Source organism: Microcebus murinus, chromosome 7 (assembly GCF_040939455.1).
Source record: "Microcebus murinus isolate Inina chromosome 7, M.murinus_Inina_mat1.0, whole genome shotgun sequence".
Taxonomy (NCBI): Eukaryota; Metazoa; Chordata; class Mammalia; order Primates; family Cheirogaleidae; genus Microcebus; species Microcebus murinus.
In genome coordinates this window covers 10,209,308-10,236,378 of record NC_134110.1, presented here as the reverse complement: position 1 = coordinate 10,236,378, position 27,071 = coordinate 10,209,308, and the positions used below count along the sequence as shown (strand labels likewise).

General features: G+C 53.2%; 1 protein-coding gene and 1 non-coding gene across 2 annotated transcripts in view; both read right to left on the bottom strand.

Moving 5' to 3' along the window:
* The window catches only part of ST8SIA2 (ST8 alpha-N-acetyl-neuraminide alpha-2,8-sialyltransferase 2), a 63,034-nt gene extending 36,169 nt beyond the window's left edge, over positions 1-26,865 (bottom strand). The window contains exon 1 of the mRNA XM_012757052.2: positions 26,574-26,865. Within this exon, the coding sequence (XP_012612506.1) occupies positions 26,574-26,671 (98 nt within the window). The 5' untranslated portion in view covers positions 26,672-26,865. The remainder of the gene's footprint in view (positions 1-26,573) is intronic.
* Positions 6,336-6,474, bottom strand: LOC142872258 (small nucleolar RNA U109). The gene has a single exon (XR_012920467.1). It is a non-coding gene; the product is annotated as a small nucleolar RNA U109 (small nucleolar RNA).
* Positions 26,866-27,071: the final 206 nt, after the last annotated feature.

The following is a 27,071-nucleotide window of genomic DNA, read 5'->3' as shown; positions in this document are numbered from 1 at the left end:
CTGTTATAGCAGCATAAAATGAACTAAGACACCATCCAATCATTTTTAAAGTGCATAGTTCCATGGTATTAAATACATTCACAATGTTGCACAACCATCACCACCATCCATCTCTAGAACTTTTTCATCACCTAAACAGAAACTCTGTACCCATTACATAAAAACTGCTGCCCTCCTTCACATCCTCCTCCTGCAACTGCAATTCCACTTTCTATTGCTATGAATTTGCCTACTCCAGATATTTTATGTAAGTAGACTCGCACAATATTTGTCCTTTGCCATCTGGCTTCTTTCACTTAATATAATGTTTTCAAGGCTCATGCATGTGGCAGCAGGTATCGGAAGCCTGGCACCCAATGCAGCAGTTCTAAGGAGGCAGAACATTGCAGAGAAAGGGCAAGAAAAGGCCCCTCCACAGTGTCACTGTCTAGAGCCTTGAGCACCTGTGCTGAGAACAGCAGCAGAGGTCCCACCAGCTGACCTGCTTGAGTGGCTCAGGTGCTCACCTGCCCAGAGCTCACTTGGCTAGGAGCTTTCTGAAGCTGTTACCACCAAGGTAAGCTTTGCTGCCCATGTTCTCCTCCTTCTGAGAAGGGGCCCCAGCCTTGGTCGATCCAGTGCAGAGCCTCACCACAAAGTTGGCAGTGAAAGTATTCTCAGAAGCTATATTGCCCCAGCATAGTGGGAAGCATGGCGCCCTACCCTTTGGCCTAGGCCACGTTGCACTTCTGATAAGGCTCCATCATGGGGTCTCATGGAGGCAGTTGCATGAGTCCTTGTCTATATAGTCTTGGGTAATTCATTTCAGGTTAGGCACAAGAGATGATCCCCTGCCTCTTGGATGTGACCTACTTGAGCAGAGAGTTTCTTCAGAGCTTCCCAGTCATCCTGGTCTAAGGCATCTTCAGTAGACTCCACTGGGTAGTCCCTGATGAAGGACTCGTACCTGCCCACCAGCTGGTCAGGAGTGATGTAGCTGTTGAGGTCATCAGGAGGCCTGAGTTCAAGGTCATCCTTCCCACACTGTTAAGAACTGGAGGCTATAGTGTGCATGCTGTCCACTACTTTGTAAGTGTAGCCGGCCTTTCTAATCAGATTTCACAGAACTCCAAGGCTCTGTATTCTCTAGGAGTCAGCAAATTTTCTTTAAAAGGGCCAGACAGCAAATATTTCAGGCTTTATGGGCCAAGAGAAAAAACTGAAGATAGTATGCAGGTACTTAGGTAGTAAGAGAAAAAAAATTTCCATGGACAAAATAAAAAATGTAATAATTGAGAACAATTTTTTTGTACTCAAAAAATTTCATTAGGTCTACTATGAGAAGAATGTAGTACAACTTTGCTTAATTGGAGTTCAAAGTTAGTGTTCCCATCATCATGTTGGAAAGGCAGCCTCTTTCTTCTACAAAGCCTTCCTTGCTTCTGAGACACTGTTACCTCCCCATCGTGAATGCACCAGAATGTGTTATCTGAATCTCCCTTTGGGAACTTATGCTTTGCCCTCATAGTGCCGGAGAACTTTCGTATGGGGAAGCAGGTTGAGAGAGCGCTGAGCCAAGACTCCCTGGGTCTGAATTCTAGCTGAACTAATCGTTAGGCTAAGTAATAGTCAAAGATCACACGGCTATCTAGAAGCTTCCATTTGTTTCCTCATCTACAGAACGAGTAACAGTATCTACTTCACAGGGTTGTTCTAAAGCAGGCGTCCTCAAACTACGGCCCTCGGGCCACATGTGGGCTGCCTAGCACATTTATCCAGCCCTCCGGATGTTTTTGCCGCCACTGCCTGTCCTGCTTAGCAGCCAACTCATCCCGGGTCCCCAGTGCGCACTCTCCAACAGTCTGAGGGAGAGTGAACTTGGCCCCCTGTTTAAAAAGTTTGAGGACCCCTGTTCTAAAGGTTACCTGAGCTTGTGAATGCAAAGATTTTGAAAGAAAGGCACACTGTAAATCACTCGATATGAAGGCTATTCTTCCTTTGATTTTTTTTTTTTTTTTTTTCCATTCTTGGCGTGAGGGCCACACGTAACAGAAGCTGGCTGAATTTGCCCTGCTTGCCCTACTTTGCTGATCCCTGCTCTGAGATGAGGAGCAAAACGCCCCTCATCCTCCACCTAGGAGGCCTCTGGGCTGTATTTCTCCCCGATGACATCTTTCTGGTTGAGCAGGGCTTTCCTGAAGTCACAGCTCCAACGGGGAGGACCGCAAATGCCCACGCTGCCCGCTCGGGATCAGTGTCAGAACTGCCATGGGTCACGCTGGCAGCTGGACGTGGCCAGTGACTGTTGGGTTGCCAGATGGGACCCAGCGTGACAGTACAGGGGTCACCCTTGCAGCAGCTTCAGCTTTGCAGGCAGCAAGTGGAACTTCTGGCATGGTGTTTGCACAAAATTTAGACTTATTCTCGGTTAGATTTCAATGCATACCTACTGCCAGCTTGGTGCTCTCCTCTGGTTTTGCACTTGCAGCGTCTGGCTCATCAGGCTTTACTGAATAGCTTTACTCGTGTGCTCACAGCCTTGGAGCCACTTTGCCCATATTGCAAGCCTCAGTCTTGTACAGAAGCTCTCGAAACTCACGGATACTGAGACGCTGCTGGGCACAGCAGCTCCAAAGACCCATGTAGGTTTCAACCTTGACAGCTGGGCTCCCTGGCACTGGGCCTCCAGGCTGCTGCCGGGGCCAGCGGGGCATTAACTCAGCGAGAGCATGGGCGTCTCTCTTTTCATGCCCCTGAGTGCTCCTCATCCGCTGCTCAGCTCTTTTCCTGCCATCCCTTCTGCTTTCACTTTAAATATTAGCTTGATTTGATTTATCCATTTGCTTTGATTTCAGCAAACTTTTGCCTTGTTAATCAGCTTTCATCAGTGTACAAAAAGGTACCAGCTCACTCTTGGCTCTCTCTTTTGCTCAACTTCAGAAAACATCCCTGAGGACTCAGGGCTTTGATTGTGTTCCAGCCAATTTCCCCAGTCTTTACATGAAAGTTCTTAGAGGCATCTGCACATCAAAATGCAAGTAAACAAGTCACTCGGATGCCAAGCGTTTCCCGCCATGCCAATTCCGGATCCTTCCTCTTTCTCATCACAGAACAGCGGGTCACCTCTAACCGGGGTGATATAATTTATCATCCAAACCAGAACACTTTCGGAGTGCACAGAGGCTCCGACCAGAGAGGATTCATGAACTGGGGCTCCTGTGGGATTTGTCCTCTGACCTACACCCATCTTGCAAAGGAGACAGACTTTAGAATGCGCACTTCTAAGACAGTGCTGCCTTCCTAAATCACCACCACTCAAAACCCCAGAAACGGGAGCAGTTAAAACCTGGGGGTGATATGTATTTATGCTTCTGGTTGAGCTGGACCTGGTGAAAAGCTCTGGACAAAGGACGTCTTCCGTACAGTGTTCCTGGGCACAGAGCTTTTCTGGGTCACTCGCCCCATTCTGAAGCCCCTGCAGTACGATGAGCCTGGGCCTCTTGGAGCAGGGGCTCCCCTGACTCTGCAGCCTTGGCCTCCACGCATTTGGCTTCAGCCCTGCCCCCCAGACCACATCGGGCCCCGGTCCAGGATCCCGCTCATCTCCATATTGCCACGGGAGGCGTCTTTCCTGCACAGCCCGCGAGCTCCGGAGAGAACCGCTGAGCTAGTGGGTCAGAAGGGCTGAAGGTGTCGGTCCTCTGCAGAGAAGAGGATTCGGCCTCCCAGATGCATGGCTTGTGGAGGAAGGGGACACCCAGCCCCACTGCCACTCCCAGTGCCCACCTACCCACACCAGCCAGGCAGGCTCTGGGGCCTCCATGCTGGCTCTTCCCTTTCGGTGGAACATGTGTCTCACTTCCCCTCCTTTGAATCTTTGCACAAATGTCACCTTCATAGTGAGGCCTTCCCTGACCATCTCTCTCCTTCCCATAGTGTCCCCCTACCCCCTACCTCTGGACTCTCATCTCCTGCCATCTTTTTATCACCATACTCACCTATTAAGTGCCTGTGGGACTCTGCCGCTAGCATGTAAGCTCCATGGTGGAGGCGTGTGTCTGTCTTGCAGGCTGCCGCACCCCCCGGGCTGGGCACAGTGCCTGGACAGCACGGTGGGGGGTCAATAAATACTTGCAATTAGGAAGACTCGGGCTTTCCTCTTGTGACAACAGAGGAGCCAGCTGTCCTCTTTTCCGAGCCCCGTGCCTCCACCTGTGCTCCGAATTGCATCCCTCCTGGCCTTTGAGACTCGCCTATGCACTATGTCTTCTCTCTTCTACAAATGCAACAGCCTCCTTTGGCTGTGTGATTAATTCTGGTATTTTTCTCAGACCCGGTGCATGCCGGGTCTGTTCCAAAAATCATATATTAGTTTCGTTAAGCCTCACAGCAGCCCTGTGAAGCAGGAATGATTACTCATTTCTGAGTAAGAAGAAACTGAGGTTCAGAGAAGGTGAGAAATCTGCCTGGGCCACACAACCTCTGAGGGACAGAAGGATTTGAAGCCAGCAGGCTGGCTACAGAGCCCAGCTCCCAACTGCTAGGCCACGCTGCTGGCTGCCCCCCAGGAGCACCGAAATATAGGTTTGCTGTTCTCACCCTAAATACACAACCCTACCTTTTATTCCACATTCCCCGCAGCTGTTTCTCTGTCTCTCGCCAGCACTCTGCAAACTTTCCCCCATTTGTCCACACTGGCGGTCTCCCCTTCTTCACTCCACGCCCTGCTCCTTCCACTCCAATCTGGTTTGTGTCCCCATTGCTCTATCAAAAGCACTCTTGTGTCACGCTGCAATGGCATTTCTCAGTCCCCCTTTTACTCGGACCCCATCAGTGTTTGACAACTACTTCCTCCTTCCTGGGTGGGTGAATCCGGGGCTGTCTGGGTCTGGTCCCCAGCTTCTGCCTGGCTCCCGGGTGGTCCTGGACTGACCCCCTCCCTGGGAGCGGGAGGCAAGTGTCCCCATGGGCGCCCTCTGGAGGAACCCTGCTGCTGGGAGGGGACATGACAAATGGTCCCTAGTGATGGGGTGGGTTAGGGTCCTCGGGGCAACTTTAAGTTTCCTTCTGGCTCAGAAAATCCATTATTTTAAATCATCTCGACGCAACACTTCCATTTACAATGACATAAAATCCTTCCTTGATCTTACTGTTCCCCTGGCAGAGGTGCCCCAATTAAAACTCCCGATATTTCTCTACATTCACACCCAACAGGACTTTGTTTAGCATAACTGTCTACAGTTTTTCTTATAAAATGATACTGTTATAAAATTTCCAAACAAAAGCATTGTTGCACATATATATATATATATGCATTTTCAAACTAAACAGCCTCTCTTCTCCCACCAAAGTTCACTCTACCCAAGAGTGATGCCTCCACCATCCCACATGACAATTCTTTTTTTTTTTTTTTTTTGGAGACATAGTCTCGCTTTGTTGTCCAGGCTAGAGTGAGTGCCGTGGCGGCAGCCTAGCTCACAGCAACCTCAAACTCCTGGGCTCAAGCCATCCTTCTGCCTCAGCCTCCCGAGTAGCTGGGACTACAGGCATGCGCCACCATGCCCAGCTAATTTTTTATATATATATCAGTTGGCCAATTAATTTCTTTCTATTTATAGTAGAGACGGGGTCTTGCTCTTGCTCAGGCTGGTTTTAAACTCCTGACCTTGAGCAATCTGCCCGCCTCGGCCTCCCAGAGAGCTAGGATTACAGGCGTGAGCCACCGCGCCCGGCCCCCACGTGACAATTCTTGTCCCAGCCAGGCAGGTTAACAACATGCTTCCCCAGCAGGGGACACAGATTCCCAGACACCAATTAAAAATATTAACATCTTTATTCTCTTGAGCCCCGCCCTGCACCCACGCACTGTACCAGAGGCACAAAAAACGTTCTTACTTGACTTTAGAAATAGGACACCGGGCTCAGAAAGGTTAAGCAATTTCCCCGGGGTCACCCAGCACATAAGCCAGCAGAGCCGGGACTCGCGGGTGGTCTGCATGCAGCCAAACCTCGTACGCCTTGCAGAAAGCCGCCGCCTGCACCCGCCCCTCACCGCCTGCTCAAAAGTGCACAGTCGAGGAGGCGCCAGAGCATTAAGAGGAAGCAAAGGTCACCCAACAAATAGTTGGAAGACAGTCGGTTAGCTAATTGGGAAAACATTCAAGTTAGGCTCTCCGCTCACTCCACACCAATAAAGATAAAGTGTGACCCAGCCGTTAACAGCTACGCTCAGGAACGGTTTTATATGAAAAGTCATTCACTCCTGCATTGTCCGGTTATTTAGTGTCCATTACTGGCCGTCACTGGGTCTTGCGCTGCAGACACGTTGTTAACCTCGGCTGTCATTTTTCCTTTTTTATTGTAGCAGAAATATACTACCAGCAAACCCTAACCAAGAGGTTGGCAGCCCCGGAAACTTCTCATTTCACTCATGTCACATGGTCTAGATAAATCCACGCTCTTTAAAGAGAAGCAGCACGCCAGTCCCGCATGCCACGCTCTGCTCTTGAACCTGCCTCGAGGGGACTTGAAAGACCTCCGCCTGCAACTTGGCTTTCTTCCCTCGCTTTTGTCCCTGTCTTGACTGGCCGGCATTCAGAGGCAGCCTTTTCATGAGACTATTCCTGGAGGGCACTCAGGTTGGGAAGGACTTTGAAATCACTTTTCTTCTGGGTGTTTGATATGTCCCCTTCCCCGCCCTGCCCGGTCCCAGGGAAATGGCCACTCCGTCTGCCCCAGCGGCTGTGGCAGCCGCCACTCGGGAAGCCTCGGTGGCAGGTGGCAGGAGCATGGATGGGGCCACCAGGGAGGGCGCTGCAGCCCGGTTCCTGATGGGTTTTGCAGCCCTGGTCCTCTCCGGGTCCTGCTGTGGGATTAAAAGGAGGGGCACTGGACAGCCCTGAATGCGGCTGCAGTATTGCCGAAGGTGGTGGCTGCTGCCCTCCGGAACAGAACAACCAGTTGCCGCGCCCGACAAGTCCCCTTGGCACGGCTGTCCTCAGGGAAGTTGCTTTTCAACAGTGCAGTCCACGAGGGAGAAACAAGCAGTGGAGGCAGGAAAACGGAGTTCGCGAGCAGGTGCTGCTGCTGTTTTCGTGGGTGGTGTCTGGGTGCCCCCGGACGATCTGCGGGAGATTAGACTTGTGCATTTTCTTTTCTTCAGCATGAGAGGCACGTCTGAAAGTCACGTGGGCAAGAACTGGGTGAGGTGTGCCCAAGGCCCCTGGGGCATGCAGGTCGAACCCCGATGGAAGCCTTGGGTGGAGACGCTCACAGCGTGGCCTGGGCCCTGCCTGCGCGTGTCCGACCACAGGCTCTCTCTGCTCTGCAGTGCGCTGAGCACCACCCTGGAGGATCCCTCGGGGCACAGACTCCCTCCTCCTCCTCCTTCCTGTGGCAGCTCTTCCTGCAGGATTCCTTCCTCCCCTGGACGCTGAGGTTGCTGAGAGTGCACCCTTAGCACGGGACGCTTGGCACCTCGACTTCTGTCCATCTATATGCTGATGACGTCCTGATATGCCTCTGGCACCTCACTCCTGGCCCCAGATCCCAGCACAGCCTGGGAGTCTGCACACGCCCCTCCCTCCCCGCTCCCTCCCAGCATCCTCGCAAGGAGCGGCAGCCCCCGCTGGTGCATCCAGGATCAGGGCGGTGTCTGTGCTCCACACTACACCCCCCTACCACGTGCCCCCTGCAAGGGTCCCCAGCCCTTGGATTTGAGCTCGCTCACCTGAGCAAGGCAGGTGCGGGCGCCCTCGTCCCTGTGCCTGGGATCACTGCGGTGGCCTCTGTCTTATCTCCCTGTGTGCAGAGGCCACTTCTCTGCAAACCCCTCCCACGCAGGACCCCGCTTTCTGAAATGCAGAGCGCAACAGGTCTCCTGACTTGAAATTCTCCCCAGAGCCTTCAACATCAAGTTCAGACCCCTTAGCGCAGGACAGAGGACCCTTTCTGAGCTGTCCCTCTGACGACAACTTCTACCTTTCCACACACGCACCTTCTGGAATGTGTGAGTAGTCAGTCCACAAAGTTGTACCTGTGAATATCGTGGTCTCTCTCAGGAGTCCCTCATTCTGTTTCTCATTTGCTAAATTCAGAGTCTATAAACTGCCAGCCCCAGGTCATATTGGGCCTTACTTAATATGTAGTTGGGGGCTTGCCTAATGTTAAACCTTTTTAAAATCAGAGGCCAACATTTAAAACTCAAGACACTAGTCATTATAAAATATCCTGATTTCTGGCCCTTTTTGGACAGTCAGAAGACCTGGCACTATGGAATCGCAGTCATTGCTGGAGTTGAGGAGCAGCAGTGTCTTCTGGTTGCGAGTGTGGCGGGGAGTATGTGCTATATTTTTCCACAGTCCACACCTCTCCCTGCTGTCTTACGCTGAGCTGCTTCACTTCCGCAGGTGACCTGCCTGGATCCTTAAGGCATTTGAGCTTGAGACTCCTAGACTCACCCTCCTACCAAGCAGCAAAATTCAGCTCATGTCCCCTTCTGCATAACTTCCCCGACTCAAAGCCCCTCTTATGCCTGAGGACATGAGGGCATGGCATGGGGCGCTAGTTTCTTGCTCCTTCTCAGTGACCACTGACAGATGCTTATTGATAAAATCAAGCCGAAGCAGAAGGAGGAATACCCAGGGCAGAGACCTTTTCCCCCAAGTAACGTTCAGAGAATAAAAGTGCTGGGAAAGGAAATTCGAGAGCCCTGAGCTTCCTAAGACACTGGAAGGCTGCTTTCTTGATTGAAAGCTTGTCGATCGACCAGCTGATAGAACAGCACGAGGGAGCCAGCCTGGCCTCTGGAAGGCTACTCAGCCTCAGGTGTCTTCAGGTGTCAGTGTGGACTCCATCCCCACCCCTCCCACCTGTGCTCTGTAGGCGCCCAAGGCTCTGGGAGGAGAGGGGCGTGGGGGAGGGCTTCTGTGCCCGGGTCCTCTCTGCCCTGGGAAAGCTCGAGATGGAGCTCAGAGTGGAACCAACGAACTCCAGCCGTGTTGATTTGGGGCTTGAAACATGACTGCATCCAACCAGTGTCACTGTAGCTGGTGGCAGGTGGCGGGGGAGGGGCACAGAGAGAATGGCGGCCCCCAGGGCTATGCCAGGTCGATGCTAGAATCGGGTATCTGAATGGGGACTTGGGAAGAACCTTGCTTGGAGGCACAGTGTCAAGGAGAGTAGTAACCACCACAGTTAATCCTGCCTGGGCCCTGGCCACGTGGCAGTCCTTGCTGTGGACTTCCTCTTTGCCTCCCTGACCCATCCTGGGAGCCAGGTATTCCTCCCATCTCACTCAGAGATGTTATGCATCATATCCGAAGATTGACAGGGAGGAGATAGCTAGAGGCAGGATTCGAACCTGGCTCTGTCTGCAGATTGTCTCTACACTGGGAAGGAGATGCGAAAGTGAGGGTGGGGCAAGGGCGGTCAGAACCTGAGCTGATTCAAAACTGGGACTGGGTATAACAGGAGCAAACTGACGAGAGACACCAGAGGGCAGGGCAGGGCGGCCAGTGCACAGGGCCACCACACCTGACTCCAGAGCCCCACCCCGCCTGAGCGAGAGGGGGAGGTACGAAGAGAAAGCAGGGACCTGGGGTAGTGCCCTCTGGCCTTACCCTACTCCCTCCGCCTTGGTGGGGCTGGCCCTATGCTTTGACTGTGTCCCCAGACCCTGACAGGAAGTCGGGCTGTGCACAAGGCTGGGAGGCTGGTTTCTGTTCTGAACACCCCAGGGAAGAGGTGCAAAGATGGAACTAGCAGGTTCCCGCTCCTTTGCCTTTCCTGCTGCCCGGAGTGTCAGCACAGACTCCCAGAGCGGGCTGGGCCTACTGGCCCCCGGGGTCCTGGCTGGTGGCCCAGGGACAATGGCTCAAAGTGGCATTGAGGGCTTCACCTCCAGGGCCGCCTCGAGCCTCACCCTCTCCCCACAGCTCCTGCCACCAATTTCTACACATTTCAGGAAAGAAGGCTGGGGCAAAGGGGGACGGTCTGCTGCTCTCTGGGGTTTAGAATAATCCAAAGGCAAAGAGAATTCTTTCCATGTGACCGCAGAGGACTGAGAGTGGACAGGAGATTTAGCCATTTTCCTGGACCGATCTTAAGCTCTTGTAAAACACCCGGCACGGGAAGCACTTTGGGCACACGTGGGAGGGGGCAATGCTTCGGGCAAGTGTGGGACAAGGGTGCACAGACATCACCCAGCGCCTGGCGGGGGGGGGGCAGGGAGAAATGGGATCCAGCCTCTCTGTTCTCTTGACAAAAACGTCTGTTTGATACGATACCGTAAAAAGAAAAAAAAAAGGGTAGCAAAAAGAGCACGGGCTTTGGTGTGATCCCTGCTCCATCTTAACTAGAGGAGTATTCAAAACAGAATTTCCTCACTCCTTAAAACAGGTAAACTGTGAAGAGCAAAAGAAATAGTGAATAAAGAGCTCGGCAGATGCTGTTTTTACTTTATGTTTGTTGCTCTGATTAAAACTTTTCTGAGAAGGCAGTAGGTGTTATGGCCCAGTTCCCCTGCCCTCCTTCCTTTTTTGTTCCAATGCACATGTGTTTAATTGAGCACCTACTATGTGTCAGGCACTGAGCTGGGCTCTGAGGTCACAGTGTAGATGGAGACAGATTATCTCTGGTTTGGAGGAGCTTCAAAGCCAAATCTGGGGACGTGAAACACACGCACAAACATCCCAGCAAAGGAACAGAGTTAGAAACACCTCCCTGTGCACTGGGTGGCACTGAGAAGAAATCGGATGAGAAGCAGTGACAGAAAATAGCAGATTCCGTGAATACTCGGGAGAGGGCAGGGAGGGGCTGTTCTTGGAGACGGCGTTGTCAGACCCCTACAGGATGCAGGGCGGCCAGCCTGGCAAAGGGCTGTGGGAGGAATGTCAGGGAGCGGGGTCTGCACGGGCCACGCACCTGAAGGTAAGAAAGAGCCCTATGGGTTAGTGCAGGAGGCCTCAAACTAACGCCCGCAGGCCACATGCCGCCCGCCTAGGACGTTTATCCGGCCCGCTGGGTGTGTTCGCTGCCGCTGCCTGTCCTGCTTAGCAGCCGACTCAACCCGGGCCCACAGTGCGCACTCTCCAACGGTCTGAGGGACAGTGAACTGGCCCCCTGTTTAAAAAGTTTGAGGATCCCTGGGTTAGTGGATCCCAATCTTCCCACCTTCAAAATCCACCATGATGGTTCTAGGCCCTCCTCACCCCAGCAGACGGTCCCACCTTTGTCCTCTTCCCCTCCCCCCTTGTTGCTTAGCCCCATTTTCTCCTCTTCCCCCTTTCCTTACCCCCCTCGTTTCTTCACCTTGCTGTTGCAAATGCTCGCTTTCATTTGTACCATATTCTCCTCCTGCCTCGATCCACCTGGTCTGCTGCTCCTCCCTTTTCAAACCCCCGGCAAGGCCAGTCTCTTCTCACTGCCCCTGGTGCCGGGGACCTCTCCTTGGGATCGTGCTTCACCCCACCTGGTCTCCAGGGACCAGCTGAGGACCCGGCCCCATGTGGGCCCTCCTGCCAGGAGCGCTGGCCCCTCTGGCCCCTGCTGTGGTCTCCTGGTTCCCTCTTACCTCTCGGACCGCCCTTCTCCAAGGCCTTTGCTGCCGTGGTGTCAGTTTCCAACTTCTAAATCCAGGCAAAAACCAGGGCTTAATTCTAGAGTCTCTGCTGCTTTAGGGATTTCACCTGCACCAATAGCTTCAACTGCATCTCCCCCAGGATGGCTTCGGATCTCTGTCTCCTGACTACGCTCCTAAATGTATTCTCTTATGGATGCGTCCCTGGTTGCCCACCCTCTAGGTGACTGTGCACAAGTCGTTTCCCATCTCAGCGCCTCAGCTGTTGTACCTATAAATTAAAAGTGGGTGGGCAGGCTGGCCTCTTCATGTCTCTACTTGCTCCAATAATTGGTAGTCAGTGATTTTTTTCGATGTGTGCTTTTCCACACATAGATGGACTCATCCTCTTTAAAATCACGTTTAAAACCAAACTCACCATAGGATCCTAGAACACAGCTTCCTCTCTGGATTCCTGCACCCACGGTGGGCTCAGTTGCCCTCCCAGGAGGGACGGAGTGCTGTCATTTCTTCTCTGTAACCACCACTCCCTAAGTCCCTCTCCCTTTCCATTTAAAACACCCCAGCCTAAAACTCAATGCCACTCCGTGGGATGGTCTGGGTGGTCTTCCCAGCCCCTGCCCCCTCCGAACAGCTTACACATTTTCTGCACAGACCTCCTCCAGAGTACTTCCAGGGTCCCGACTGCCCATAGCAGTCCCTCGTAAGCTTTGAGAATCCTTTGAAATACATGGATCCTCTGCCCAGAAAAATGCCTATAACTTTAACAGGTTCTTGGATCTCCTGAATCTTATCACAGACTCTTAAGAGATCTCTGCACCCCAAGTGAAAGCAAAGACACCCCAAAAGAATCAAGTCTGAGTCCTGCAGCCCTCATAGCCTGGCCTCCAGCCCTGTGTCCTGCCGTCCTTCCCCGCACCTCGCTGGGTGGCCGAGCCGCTGCTCCAGCCAAGCCATGGACGCGGGAATCTCTATTACACGCTGGGGACTTCTGCAGTCCTGGCCGTTCTCCCCGTCTGAATCACCAACCTCGTTCTTTTTCCAGCTCAGTCCTTCCTTCAGGTCCCCAGCCTGGTCTTGCTTTCTTCAGAAGAGTCCCTGCAGTCCCCGGTCCCTGGTGGGGACTCCCTCTTTGGAGGTCCTAGGGCACGGATCATCAGTACCATGAGGCCAATGTTGTCTTTGTCTTGTTACACGGCAACGCCAGGATGGCAACTAGGCTGATGCGCTACATGCAGAGGTGTGTGTTGGTGATAACGGATTTCCCTGGCAGCAACATGAAGAAGCCTTCCCAAAGCGCCAACTTCATACCTGAAAATAGCTTTCTCCATCCCGTTGCATACACTCCCGTGCTTTTCTAAAACATGGTACGTAGAACATTGCTTATCCAGAACACTGCTCCTGCTGTGATGTGATGATTCTCCAGGTGAGACTGAGACGTGGGCAGGATGATGCCAGGGACCCTGCCCTGCAAGTGTACCAAGAGTGTCATCAAGACGTGAAAGTGTCAGAGGCGGTGCCTGGCGTGGAGTAGCTGCTCAGTGCGTTAGTTTGCCTTCCTCTTCCCTTGCAGCAACCCTTTATTTTTACTATAGAGCAGGTGGTAGGTGAAAATAGACCAGCACCTATTCATTGCCCTGCTCTAAGATTTCAGGGCAAGGAATTTAGAGGCACAGCGCAGGGATTAGCTATTTCCGGCGAGGCTAAACTCCACTCAAAAGGGAAACTCCCTGAGGCAGCTACACAGTCCTGCTTGCGCTAGAGAAGACCTGTGGCTTCATCTAACCCACATTCTATGAATGGGAAAACTGAGACCCAGAAAGGTTAGGACGTCCCTTAGGGCAGTGGCAAATCCACGACCGAAGAAAGCCCAGAGCCCCAAACTCTCCAGTCCAGACATGTTCCTCGCCAGCACGCAAGAACTCTCCCCTGCTGGACCACAAACTCTGTGCTGTGTTCGTCTGTGCATGTCACCAGCATCCTGTGTAGAGTGGATCAGATGCATTTTGGTCACACATAGCTTTGTGATGACTGCACACAGCTCATGGTGCCTGACCCGGAAGCCAGGGACCAGGGAGCGGTCCTGGCCCTTTTCTCCAGGGGCTCAGCGAGTGCCTTGCCGGGCTGCTGTGTCTGCACCTGCTTGGGGGCAGACTGGCTTGTGTCACATAGGCTCGTGTCACATGCTGGTGACGCTGCAACACTGCATTCGAGAGAACAGTCACTGAGCATTTACCAAGTGACATGCGCTGGGTATACAGAGGGGAACTGGACAGAAATGAGCCCTTCCCTTATGAAGAATCATCTTGTGGAAAAATGAAAGAGGAAAAATAAAAAAGAACAAAAGTAAATATACCGCCATCTAGTCCAGACAGAACAACACTCTCCGGTGGCTAATCTCTGCCTATTTCCAAGACAGAAAATAAAAACACTACACAATGGGACTCTGATGAAGACAAAACAATCCAAAGTCAACACATATTACTTTATTTTATCTCAATTGATCTCAACTCCCAAATGTTTGAGCTTCAAAAGGTAAGATTAGGTACTGTTAAGCCAGCCAGACCATCATTGATTTGAAAACCCTGCTCCATGCTACAGGGTTGAGGAGGTTGCAGCCTCCTATTAATCTCCTTGTTATCAGCTTGATCTCAGCCTGCCAGGAACCAGCCCGCCTGATTCCCAATTCTGGCCACATCCCTCCAGTCCTCTGGCTTCTGTGTTCGAGGCCGGGCAGAGCAGCCTGTTAGGAAGTGTGAATTAGCCTGCCAGGAGTGTTTACTGAAACCGTGGGCTGGTCTTCCTTCGTGGAATCTGGAGCCAAAAGGAAAGTGGGCTTCATCTATACATGAGATGCGGTGCAATGGATATCAAATCAATCAGCCAATACAGCCCTAGCACATCTTCTCTCCTTTTGCCATGGAGAGAAATATGTAAACGAACCCAGAAAATCGGGGAGGGGGGGAGCCCTCTCTGAGCCTCCCTCAAGGAACTAACTCCCTTCCCTCCCTCCTTTCCCCCATCCTCCGGGTCCTCTTGGGCAAAAGCGTCCTATCCCTTTGGCGGGACCACCTTCTCTCTGAGGAGTGTTGGCACACATGGTTTAAACCATTTGTAAGGTGTTTTCATTCAAGGATTCTTTTGTTGTGTTGGACCATTTCCCAAACACAGTGACAAATTGCTTCTGTAACTAGGTACCTCTTTGCAGGATCAACTCACTCTGCATAGAAGTTCTGCAAGGAATCTTCGCTCTGCTACCACGGGGCAGAAGCAAGCCTGGCATGTCATTGCATAAACTCCAATCCTTTTCAGGGTCTGCCTTCATGTGTTTTGCTAACTAGATTTTATTGACTTAATACTTGACTCACTTAAATGAAAACTTAAATGAATTTATCACACAAGGAATCTTTATATCACTACCATAAATAGAATACCAATATCCCTTGCCCTAAATAGAAAGTGATGGCAAAAATAAATACAATTAAATCCTTGGCTTGCAGCCTGCCCACAGGCTTTCTTTATCTGGAGGAGCAGATTGGCTTTGCAAGGCTCCCTTATACTTACCTCCACCAGCCCTAGAGGCCTCCCCCCTGCACTCCTCTGCTTTTTATAACTGAGAGTGGATTCTGGAATTAGATTGCGGTCTGGGCAGGCCACCAAATCCGCTCAGGAACCCCCAGAACTCTAGGGAACTGTTCCTGCTCGTGCCAACTGTGAAGTGGGGCTGTTTGCCGTGTGAATGATCACATCCCAGCCAAGCTCATTAGAGGGCTTAATGACACAGCCGCTGAGTGCCTCGCTGTCCAGCTTCTCTAGAAATTTCCTTCAAGTGCTCCAGTGCTGGGTCAAGGCTGTTTCTGGACACACTGCAGCCTCCTTGGGCTCATTTAATAGATCAATTACACCCGTGCTTAAGATTTCTCCTAGCAGCACCTCCTGCCTCGGGCCTTGTTTGGGAGGACAGAGGGAGAGAAGCAGGCTAAGCCACACGACCAAACTCCCCGGCACCCAGGCACACAGCCAGCTGTATACCGTGATGAAATTCAAGTTCCTTTTCCATTTACTAAGTGGTTACTCCACCTGAGTCTCAGTTTACTTGTCCACAAAATGGGTTTTGCCAGGGGTTTTATAATAAATGTGGGGAACAATGTATGAAAAGCTCCTGGCATCCAACAAGTGGCTGCAGTAAGAACCATTGTTCATTTTGCTGACATCCACTTGAAGGTGACTATGGGCCAACTCTGTGATGGGCAGTGGAGCTACACCGCCAGGGTTTCCCCTGGTAAGATGGGCCAGGGTCACAGCCTGGAGCGGGCTCTACAGACGGCAGGGAAACCAATCACTGCCACCAGCAGAGTGTGTATACACATGACCTGGGGTCTTGTGACAATGCAGATTCAGATCCAGCAGGTGTGGGTTTGGGGTCAGGCCTGAGATGCTACATTCCTACCAAACCTCCCTCCGCTGCTGGTCTGAGGACCACACTTTAAGTGATGAGGCTCTAGCCCCGTAGTTCTCAAAGTATGGTCCTCAAAAGGGCCAGCAGCAGCCACAGAACCTGCTAGAGATGCAAGTTCCCAGGCCCCAACCCAGACCTGCTGAATCGGAAACTCCAGAGTGGGGCCCAGCACTGAGTTTTTAAGGAGCCCTCCAGCAGGCTCTGATCAAGTTTGAGAATCAGTTTGGCATTTCTCGCCCCCCGGAATCCTGCTGGCTTGCTCATTCCTGCTGTCTTTTGGGAATCAGCCTGAAAGGGAAGAGGCAGCTGCATCCCACCTCTTTCCAGCCCAGCAGGAGCCAAATCTCAGGAGCTGAAATTTGGGACTGTTTTCAGGTGCACCCTTGAGCCAAAAACACTGCAGAGACCACCCCTACGCAGGTGGTAAATGAAGAAAGGGGGGGGGCTGGGAAGTTGCATCTGAGAGGGAGGGGTCTGGGCTGTCCTGGCCCCACCTGAGTGTCCCCATCACTCCGTGCCCTCCATGCCGTTTGCGCTCTTACCAAAGCTCATGGGCACTGGCACTGAATTCAGACAGGCCGGCAGGCCAACAAGTATTCGCAGTGGACAGGAAATAAAAACACGTATCTGCACTTTCCACAACCCTGAGTCCCAGGTATCTGGGCCACTTCCAGCCAGTGTATCCAAACATTCACAACAAAGTCACGGTGTATATTTTTCTAATTCTGTGTTTATACCCTTTCTCTTTTTTTTTCTCCCTCCATTCCCTCCTACCATGCTTTTTGGCACTATATTATTTTTTAAATTAAATAATACTCACACTGATGTCGCTTTGTTAAAAACCACATCTGTGCTCTTAAAATAAATCAACGTGTCCTGAGCACCTGGCAGGCACTCTTCTGGCTGCTGTCATGTGCGTGTGTGCGTGCGTGTGTGTGTGTGTGTGTGTGTGTGTGTATTTAAACTAGGAAAATGCACACAACCTAAAAGTTACCATCTTAACAATAAGTATAAATTCCAGTGGCATTACAAACATTCATATTGTTGTGTAGCTATCCCCAACATTGGTTTCCAGGACTCTTCATCTTGCAAAACTGAAACTTTATGTCCATTAAACAATTCCCCATTCCCCCTCCCCCAGCACCTGGCAACCACCATTCTACTTTCTGTCTCTCTGAATTTGGCTAGTCTAGGTAACTTATGTAAGTGGAGTCAGGCATGTATGTAAGTATTATAAACTTCCATATGTATACGTCCTTTGTGACTGGCTTACTTAGCACAGTATCTTCAATTGTACCATGTTGTAACGTGTGTCACAATTTCCTGCCTTTTTAAGGCAGAATAGTATTCTGTTGAGGGGTAGAGCCATGGCGGGTGGCTCTGGCAGGCTGGGGAAGGGGTTATGGAGGCGTGGCTGGCTCCACCGCCAGGGCTGGGCCATCAATGGCCTTTCTTTGGGAGGCCACCTGTCAGCACGCCGCTGCCCTTGTGTCCAGCTGGCCTAAGAGGCTCCCTGCCCGGGCCAGGACAGAACACCACCGAGAATTTCTCTCTCATCTTCCTCTTTGCTTCTGCTGGGAACTGAACATTCTGATGACGGTACAGTTTGGGCACCATCCGGAGTCCACTCTAAAGCCAAGTCCCAAATTTTGGGAACCTCAAGAGGTGCAGATGGAGGGCCTACACCGCTTACAGGAAAACAGCAAACGCAAGTCACCTGTCCTATCAATTTACCAACTGATTTCCCCCCAGACATCTTATGTGTCCTGCCTTCATTATTTAAGCGACGCTGGCATTTGCCAAGAAAGAAGGTGTGAATTAGCTCTGGGTATCACTCCTCCGAGTGCAGCCACTATTCTCGTCCTTGAAATTAGAGCTGGCGAAACCTAATAACAAGCTCCCACACCTGGCTGGGCAGAGCCCAGGTGTGTCTGCCCTTCTCTCGGCTTCCGCTGAAGTGTCGCCCCCAATGGCGACGGCCGCCGTTCTGTTTGGGAGGCTATCTCACGTTGATGAGTCTCTTCCATAGTCTTAAAAAGCTTCCAGCGTCCTTTGCAAACTCCGTGTGGTACAGAAAACGGGACAGAACGTAGGGGGTCTAGGGCAGGAGGCACGGAAGCAGGCGGCCGGGTAACTTCAGTGCAAAAGAGTGGCTGAGAACAGGTGGGCTGGAGTCGGGCGGACCAGGTTGGAATCCCACCTTCTCGTTTTCCAGCTGTGTCACCTCAGTGAGTCCCGGAACCTCTCTGAGCCTTTATTTCCTCGCCTGCAAATGGGTGAACAGGGTGGCTGGGAGGGCTGAGGGAGGTGACCGGGGTGAGCTCTCAGCAGGACAGTGTTGCCTGCAGGGAATGGGCTCCCAAGGCTGCCTCTCCCCCTCCCTTCCTCGCCAGGCTGCACCAACCCTTCTGACTTTCCCCAGAAGAAAACTCCTCCAGGCCTTAATCATTTGTTTTCCTTCTCTCAGTCTCTCTCTCTCTCTCTGGTAATGAGAAGGTCAAACGAACCCTGCGCTCTGGAGCCAGGCTGATGGGGCCGGGAGGGGCAGGGAGGTGGCTGGAGGAGAGGGCAAGGGGGGGCAGAGGCAGAGCGCTGCGCCCGGTCTCCATCCCTCATTAAGGGGTTTCGGAGCTGGCAACCCTAAATCGCATTGATCTTTTTGGCTGTCACATCCCATTATGGCCTGGGCTCCAACACGCCGCCCGTAAAGTTCCTTCAGCAGGGCTGCCATCCTGGTTTCTCCCTCCCACAGGCCTTTGGGTTTTCAAGGTTCACCCCTTGGAAATACGAGCATGAATATTTTCCCCACAGGACATCATTTTTGGATAATCATCCCTGTTCCCTGGAGCCTGGGTTCAAATCCCAGCTCTGCACCTTACTAGCTGTGTGACTTTGGCCGGGTTATCGAACTGCTCCGTGCCTCAGTTTCCTCATCTGTAAAATGGAGACAATAATAACAGAGACCTCATTGGATTGTTTGGAGAGTTACGGGTGTGAATACAGCTAAAGTGCTTAGAATGCCATCTGGCACACAGCAGACACACGCAAAAACGACTTGTTATTCTCTGCTGGCATCAGTCTCTATGGGGAAAAATGTGAGGAGTGAGCTATGTTTCCCAAAGCAAGCCCCTCAGCGTGCCCGGAGTACCCTGAGTCCAGACCATCAGATTGCAAATAACAGTTCCAGGAAATCGGCATCGGGGTGTTAGGATGGGGTTCCCAACCTTCCCGCCAAGGGGGACATCATAGCTACCATCACCCTCTTTCATAAAAGAAAGGACATCTCAGTACCCAAGACACACAGAACACCCTCTCAGAATACAGAAGGGCTCTTCCCCGGCAATGACAGCCGGCGACTCGAAACTGTTAATAACCACGGCTACGCTGTGCTTTTTCTTGTTTCTTTTCTTTCTCTTTCTGGGTCGGCGCCCATCTGCAGGTCAGCATTCGGGCACCACTGACCCAGGGGTTCGCTCAACCTCCCCCCATGGACTAGGAGGGATAGGAAGAAGAGGGGGAACTGTTGCCTGGAAACGGCAAAGGGACCGGGAAGCAGAGCTGAGTCCCTCCGTGTTCCTCCAATACTAACAAGAAAGCACCGGGAAACCCTTTGGCAGAGCCAGAGCTTCCTGCCCACGGAGCAGTTGGGGACGCACGCACACCCACACGAGGGTTCCCGAGGGGACGAACCGGCATCCCGAGTGCTGGAAAGTGCCGAGCGGAGCCACGGCTGCCAACATGTAACATGTAACATGACATGACACGGCTCCCAGACACGTGTCCTGTGGGGGCCACTGCTCTCTCCCCAGCTGGAACCAGTCCCTCCGAGCCCACCACAAAGTCAGCAACAGCCGAAGCTGAGAAAACCCGGGGACCAACAGGTCCCGTCAGGACACCGGCAGCTTCCTAGCAGGGTGACGAATTGTAGGCGACTGGGGAGAATATAAAACCAGCCCAGCTGCCACGGAGGAGAGTGACTAATCTCGACACTTAGGGACAAGCCTCAGCACCCGGAGGGATGGCAGTCAGGCAGCCAAAGGGGATGGGGCCTCGCCCCGGGGTGCCTCCTGGGGAGATGAGCCTGTCCTTGTCCCCTGGCACCTGACTCATCCGGGTGGGGCGTTCAGGATCCTCTCCCTCCCCTCCCGAACTTATTTTTGCTTGCAACAGCTGAGAGGATGAGGCTGCTGAGCTCAGCCAGGGTCCAGCAGCTGCCCCAAGTCTGGACTCATCGTCACGATCCCCTGGTTTGACTAGTGTTTTAAAATAAAAATACTACTTTAAAGTGCTTAATAAGCAAAATCTTTGAGATGACACACACTGACCTGACCTCACATTTCTTAGTCTCTGAATGTCTCAAACACTCAGCTTCCAGCATCCTTCCTGGGGACTGGCCCCTGGAAGGCTGGCCCCAAGTTCCTGGTCTTCTCTCAGTGCCTGTATGGAGGCCCTGCAGGTGACCAAGGCAGACAGAGCTGGCTCGTCCGTCCTCTGCAGGCAGGAGGGGGGCAGCCACGGGGGCACCGTGGGCAGCCGAGGGCTGGCAAGGGCTCTCTGGAGAATCAAGAGCCCGGCAGAGGCTTGGAGTCGGGGCTCTAGATCTTTGCTTTCTATCTGAACAGGCAGTGCGCAAGCACACCGCCGATCCTCCTCCTTTACAAACCAGAAAGGAACTTTCATTTCCATTGGCTGTGCCCTTCGCTGGGTTGTGCCTTCCGTGCTAGACGCTTCGGAAAAAGCGGATCTTGGATCAAGTGGAGGATGTGTAATTATTCATTAGAATCCTATGAACCTCTTGGGGCAGATGGGCTGAGTGCTTATTTTGGCCATATCCTAGGCCCAAGTTTATTGATTCAAAAATATCTTACGGCTTCCTTTACTAAACTATATACTCATCACCTGGGGCTGCAGAAAAAGGACAGATGAGGCATAATTGTGGACTCTATCGCCATAGGATGCTGGCACGATGGATGCTAAGCGTGCACACAGGAGGGGCGACTAACCCAGACTGCCCAAGGAAGGTATGGGGTCTGGGAAGGCTTTGCAAAGGAGGTGCTATGAGGCCTTGGCGTTGAAGGAGGAGACAGAGCAGTCTCCTGGGAGGAGTAGGGGAGGGAGGAGAAGGCAGGAAGGACAGGGTGTGCAAGGTGGGTTTTCCAGAAAGGACTGGCATGTGCAAAGGCACAGAGGTTTAAAATCATGGTACACTCTCTGGCACTGTGAGCAACACGGAATGGTTGGAGCCCAGGGAGGCTGGGGGGAGAGGCAAGGGCTAGATTATGCATTGCTTTGTATGCCCTTCTGAAAGCAAATGGGAGTCTTTCTAGAATCCACTCTCTCTAAGAAGTATTTATAATTTGCAATTTATAACATTCCCAATTTGCAAAACCTAAAACAATTTTAAAACCTAGCAACCCTGCTTTACAAGGGGAAAGAGGCCCTGAGTGGTGAATTGGTTTCTAAGATGGATATCTATTTACAATTTAAATTTGATGCTAGGAACAGTTGGCAACAAGGACTTGGAGGCAAGTGAGTTAAAACCAGCTCCTATTTTATCCTCCAATCATGTCTACACTTGAGTGAAGTACACCAGGACTGGGGAGAAGAATGGACTTTAAAAAAAAACAAAACTGCATCATGCATCGCCTTGAGCAATCACGTATGCTCCTTACAGAGTGCCTGGACTGCACCTGCTCAAGGTCATTTTCCCTCCCATCCACCTGCACTCATCCACTGAACAGCGCACTCACCTCACTCTTGGCTGGTGGCAGCCGTTGCCGCCTGCTCAGGGATCTAGTCACAGCTGACGATCAGAGCTAGTCCCACCCCTTCTAGTACTTTCCCAGAATAGGGCCTGATGTTTGGCTGCGGGGAACTAGGAACCCTGGCCACGATGTACTGGGCAGCATCAGTACTGATCGTTCAGATGTCCATCCTAATAGGATGGTGCCAGAGAGGGACCATTTGTTAAATATCTTCATAATCGCCCCTGCTCCAGACGCCCAGGTACCATGGTACGGCATGCAGAATCCGGAAAGGCCCATTCCATTGACTTCAGAGTCAGGCTGGCCCCGGAACAGGAGCTTTCCCTCCTGCAGAAGCTTTCGTCCGGGGCTCTGCCTGTTAATGCCATCCTGTCTTCTAGCATTGGCACTGAACCTGGTCGGACCAGAGGCACGTTCTGAAGAGATGAGCCCTGAGTTCCCCTCCAGTCCTTCTCTCTTGCTAAGTTACTGAAGGGGAATCTCGGAAGGCCAGACCAGGCTCTTTGTTTAAAAAAAAAACTCAGGGCCTTCGGAAGAACTTCAGGGAATGAGTTAGGAAGATTAGTCCTGAGAACCATTCCCAATATTAGCACAGGGGGAAAAATAATTCAGAAGGCAGGGCAGTCTAGCATGTCGGTCAAGACCATGCAGTTTGGCCTCCCATAGACCCAGGGTCGAGCACTTGCCTTATCACCAGCAAGTTATACAACCTCACCGAGCCTCAGTTTCCTCATTGGTAAACTGGGATGGCAACAGTAGCTCCCTTAGAGGGGTTTGAGGGAACCCAGAGGATTGAGTGAATGAGTGCCTCAAAGCAGTTAGCACAGCGTGTGGCACACAGAGCTCAACACATAGGAGCTCTTAGTGCCACCGGTATGTGACCTCCGGGTTGCCAGGAGGATGCAACGTTATTAATGTCTAGAAAGCACTTAGGACGCTCTTGGCTCACAGCAAGTGCTCAATAAATGCTAACCATCACCATCATCTTCATCATTGTCATGATTGCTATTGTTATCATTCCCAGTCACTCACCTCCTCTTTAACCAGAGTTCTCCAACTCCCTTATGAGCAGAGAAGCTCATTTGGGGACTACAGCACTGGGTTATTGAAGAGGAGACCTGCACAAGCCTGCCCCGCCCTTAACCAGTCAGGTGTGATCTTGGACAAGTGATGCAGAGACAAATTTACCTTAATTGATTAAAAAAAAAAAAAAAAGAGGGGAGGTTTCTATAGGGGGAGCTCTATGCTGCTTTCCTGTCCTAAGGCTCTGTGAGTCTCAACCTTGCCCAAGGATGCTACCTGTGCCCGTCACTGCGGCAGACTTGGAAGGATATCCATCCAACAGATGTTTATTAAATATGTCTTCTGAATGCCTGGTGCTGGGGACACCAGTGATGGGCAAGACAGCCATGTCTCACACTCCCCTCGTGGAGGTTATGTTCAGGGTGAACGCTCAGGGGACAACCAGAAGAAGACTACCTTACAACTTGGCCCAGTGACTCTAAACCCTGGGAGGCTGCCTGGGTTGGTCGGGAGCTGTTTTACCAAAGCCAACTTCTGGCTTCGAGTTTGAATTCACTCCTTGGCCACCAGGCGGGACTCTCTGGGTGCTTTGCAGGGAACTTATCTTTCTACATTCTTTTTTCTGGTTCAGCCCCATCTGAATGAGAGTCAGAAATGGAACTTTAAAAGTAATCACTTAGCACAGGGGACGTGTCTCCCAGAAAAAAGCCCCTAGAAGAGAGCCCTGCTCCTCACCACATGGCATGTAATTCCTCCAGCAGGCTGGGGTCTCCAAGACTACCACAGTAAAAAGCCTCATGTTACAAGAAAGGGAATCAGAAAGGTGAACCTCGGTTTTATTCTTCCAGACAATACACATATAATCCACTTTCTTCTTTTCCTTTTCCTTCCTTAATCCTTGGACATTTTAGCCCCAGAAGAGGTTCCTTCCCTCGTTCCTTCCTAACAGATCGCAAGGTCCCACTGTTCACTGCCTGTCGTAGAACCGTTGTTTCCTCCCAGGGGCCGACGCTGGCAGGTGATTTGCAATCCTCCCTAGCACGGGTGGAGAATGAGGCGGGGAAGGGGTGGAGCAGGGCTGGCGCGGCAGCAGCGTGGTCTTGAGTTTGATTCAAGGTCTCCGGAAGGCATATGGCGAGGAACACAGAGCCCTCTCCGCACCCACCCTGGCCACCGTGCCAGGGCACTGATGGGCACGCAGCCCGGCTGCCCAGAGTTGGGGCGCTTCCAAGGACTAAATAAGTGACTGTGTGTCAAAGCCTCACTTGCAAGCAGACGGAACTTGCTCTTAGGATTCCCGTCCTCTAGGATTCCACGTCTTTCCCCCCCTAGCCATGGCAAATCCCAGAGGTGCCCCCATTCCTCCGGGTTAAACATGTGTGGGCCGGCCATGGGCGGGACCGGAGTGCTGGCCCCAATCACACATCATGGAGAGTGTCAATCCACGGCAGCCACATCAGCACAGGGAGAAAAATAAGGCAGGGCAGTCTAGCATGTCGGTCAAGACCATGCAGTTTGGCCTCCCACAGGGCCAGGGTCGAGCACTTGCCTATCACCAGCAAGTTATACAACCTCGCTGAGCCTCAGTTTCCTCATCAGTAAACTGGGATGGCAACAGTAGCTCCCTTAGAGGGGTTTGAGGGAACCCAGAGGATTGAGGGAATGAGTGCCCCCCTGGGAGAGGGGGGTGACTGCTCAAGCCAGAGGATGAGAGGCAACAGAGGGAAGAAACATGCCATAGAAGATGACACATTTGACCTGTTTGACAATTTTTTTCTAGAATCAGCCCAGGCAGGGGCAGGATAAAAAGACTGGACCTCCAAGTGAAACAGGTCCCAGGGGACACACCCATAGCAGAAGAGCAGTGTGTGTGTGTGTGTGTGTGTGTGTGTGTGTTTGTAAATGCCTTCCTCCTTAGCTCAGGCCTTGGAGCTTATTCCTCAGTTCCCTGCGGGAACAACCTGAGGCGGGAGTGCATGCTTCACAATGCATTTGGCAGGAGAGCACAATATATGTGCAAAGCGATCTCCGGACAGCATTTTAAAAATTAAAAGTCCCCAGCATGTGGAAGGTACTTGGTAAAAGTTCAGTGAACGAATGAGCTAAGGACGCCGGCAGGAACAGAGCACTTACGTTTTTTACAGCAGAACAATGCGCAGCTGCTGGTCCTTCCCCAGCCCAGCGTCAAAGGTGGGCAAGAGTTCTGGGCCAGGCAGAGCCCACCCGTGAGAGAAGAAAGCGGGGAGCCCCGGGGAAGGCCCCCTCATTGCATCTTCCCTCACCTCAAAACGTGGCTTGTCTGATTTCCAGCCACAGTTTTGAGGCGAACAGCTACGGAAAGTAGCATGTTTATCTGCGCGTGGGAGCTGGTGGCACATCGTGTATTCACAGAACAGCATTTGTGGAAGTTTTCGGAACTCTTGGGGAAAGAGGCAGAGAGAGCTGTGGAGTTCACGGAGGGAATTCTGGGGAGGCGCGCAGAGGCGGGAGGAAAGGAGAGAGCAGGAAGTGTCACTTGCCCAGATTTTGGTCCTTAGGGTCTTGGCATCCTGGGCCCAAGACTGGCATCTCCCTTTGGAGGGACCTGACAGCATGGCGGGCCCTCAACTCTTACTGATAACAAATGAAATAACCAATGGGACAAAGGAGGGGCGCACGCGGCGCAGGACTCGTGAAGAGCGCCTGGCTGGGCACAAATCCCACGGAGGAAGGGACTTTCTGCCCTCTCTGAGACCGCACCTTCTCCCTGCCCAGGGCCAGAAAGCTCTCCTCTGGCCTCCTCAGACCCCGGCTGCCTTCCTACCTGTCCTTCGCCCTTTGGAGGTTCGGGAGAGGGGCCAGGCCCGGCGTGCAGGAGGCAGCGGGGCGGGGCACAAGTCTCAGCCTCCGGGACACAGCACCCGGGCGTCCCGCCCCGCAAGTGCGCGCTCCAGGAAGTCTTGAGCCCGGAGGAGCTGGGGGTTGCGGCCCCGCCCCACCTCCGGAGTGATCAGGAGAAAAGCGAGGGCGAGATCTCGCGCCTGGGGCCCCAGAGCCCACCGGGCGGCGGTACAGACTGCCCCGTAAGGTCTCGGTCTCTGCGCTGTGAGCGCACGGGGACCCGGGGTCGCCGGGATCGCTGCAGGTTGGCTGAGCGTCTAAAGCCAGGCAAGGGCGGGGGTCTCAGCCCAGCCGCGCGCACCCTGTTCTAGTGGTGCCATCCCTAACGCCTGGCTTCTGGGCCGGCTGGAGTCGCGTGTCCCTGTGTGTACCGGGGACGTTCCTTCCCTGGAGCCCGTGCCGAGCCCCCGCCCTCCTCTCCGGCCTGGGGTACCCCTCCCCCAGCTCAGAAATCCCCGCGCGCCCCCTGCCCACTTTGCCAAGGCGAGAAAGCGGCCGAGCTGGAGACAAAGAAACTCCTGCCTCCCTCCACTCTCGGCCCCTCCGCCCGCCCGAGACACTCCCCGGCGCCCTCCCTCGACCCCGGCGACACTGCGCTTGGACACGCCAGGAAAGGGGGGAAGGGTGGGTGAGTCCGCTTCCCGACGCGGGCCAGCGGGGGGCTGCCAATGAACCCCGCCTGGGGACACCCCACAGCAGCCGCGCCCCCACCCTCCGCTTCCCAAACCGTCCCGGGCCCCCGGCACCGCTACCCCAGCCAAAACCGTCCCCACCTCTTCAGTGAAGCGACAGGGGGGCGCGGCGCACACAAAGCCGGTGGAGCTGGAGAGTACGGGGGAGGGAGAGATCCCGCCAGGGCTCGTGGCACGGCCCGGGCGAAGCTATTTACCCGATTTCTTCTTCGATCTCCGAGATGTCTGCGAAGATGAGGAAGACCACGAGCAGCGTGAGCGCGGCCAGCATCCAGCTCCGGAACTGCAGCTGCATGGTGGGTTCGCGCCCGCCGGGACCCACGCGGGCCGGCGCGAGGAGCAGGGGCTGGAGGGCGCAGCGGCGGGCGCAGGAGCCGCCGCGCGCAGCGGGTCAGACACCCTGCGCTCCGGGCGAGTCCGGGCCGGCGGCAGCGGCGGCAGCAGCAGCAACAGACAGGGGTTGCTTGGGCGCTGCGAGCCCGCTCCCTCCTTCTCGGCTCCCGCCTGCCCCTCCCCTCCCGTCCCCTCCCCTCTCTTCCCCCGCCCCGCGCCGGGCTCCGCGCGCAGTTTGACAGCTTTGCTCCGCGCCTCTGCTCCCCTCCTCCCACCAACTCCAGCGTCCAGCCTCTCGCCTCTCCCGCCTGGATTCGTTCAGTTCCCGAGGTGTGGGGAGGCGGCGGGAGCCTGCCACTCCC